The following is a 695-nucleotide window of genomic DNA, read 5'->3' on the forward strand; positions in this document are numbered from 1 at the left end:
CCGGCCTTTGCCCAGGTCGCATGTCCAGTGGCGTCGCATGGTCCGGGCCACGGCGTTGATGCAGCGCTTCGCACGGCGATTCCTGGCCCGGCGGGCGGTGCGTGTTCGCCAGGCCCTGCGCCTCGGGCCCCGGCGCCAGGCCCTCCTGTCGGAGCTTTACGACACGGAGAGGCGCTACATCGAGGACATGAAGCTCCTGCGTGCGGTGTATGTCGAGCCGGTGTGCCTGTTCCTGTCGCAGATCCTCTCCTCGCGCGGGCACCTGGCGCGCTTGCTGCCGGCCCTGCACCCGGCTCGGGAGGGCCCCTCGCGCGAGGAGCGCGCCCGATCGGCCAACGGCACGCGCGCCATCGCCACCCTCCTGTCCAAGAAGGCCGCCCAAACCGGCATGGCCGATCTGCCCCTCAGCCAGCAGGAGGTCTTCGTGGTGCTGGCCTTCCGTGCCATGCTGTCGGACTTGATCAACCGCCACACCAGCTGGCTGGCCTCCATCGAGCACCTGGCCACCCTGCAGTGGAAGCAATTCGGCCTGACCGCCGCCGACGATGGGGCCACCGCCCAGGAGAATGACGCTCGGCTGGACGAAATCGAGCGTCTGACCTCCATCGCCGAGCAGTTCCACGACCTGGTGCGTTGCCGGCGGCGGATGCTGTTGTGCATCCGCGCGCCGTCTCAGGCATCCCGCCCTTCCCCCC

The 695-nt window shown here is 69.6% G+C and overlaps 1 protein-coding gene across 1 annotated transcript in view; it reads left to right on the top strand.

The window, feature by feature from the left end:
- H696_01865 (hypothetical protein) overlaps positions 1-695 on the top strand; it is a gene marked incomplete at both ends in the record, with an annotated part of 5,255 nt that overhangs the window by 2,215 nt on the left and 2,345 nt on the right. The window contains one exon of the mRNA XM_009495766.1: positions 16-628. Within this exon, the coding sequence (XP_009494041.1) occupies positions 16-628 (613 nt within the window). The remainder of the gene's footprint in view (positions 1-15; positions 629-695) is intronic.

The sequence above is a fragment of the Fonticula alba genome, assembly GCF_000388065.1.
Source record: "Fonticula alba strain ATCC 38817 unplaced genomic scaffold supercont2.3, whole genome shotgun sequence".
In the NCBI taxonomy this organism is placed as follows: domain Eukaryota; order Rotosphaerida; family Fonticulaceae; genus Fonticula; species Fonticula alba.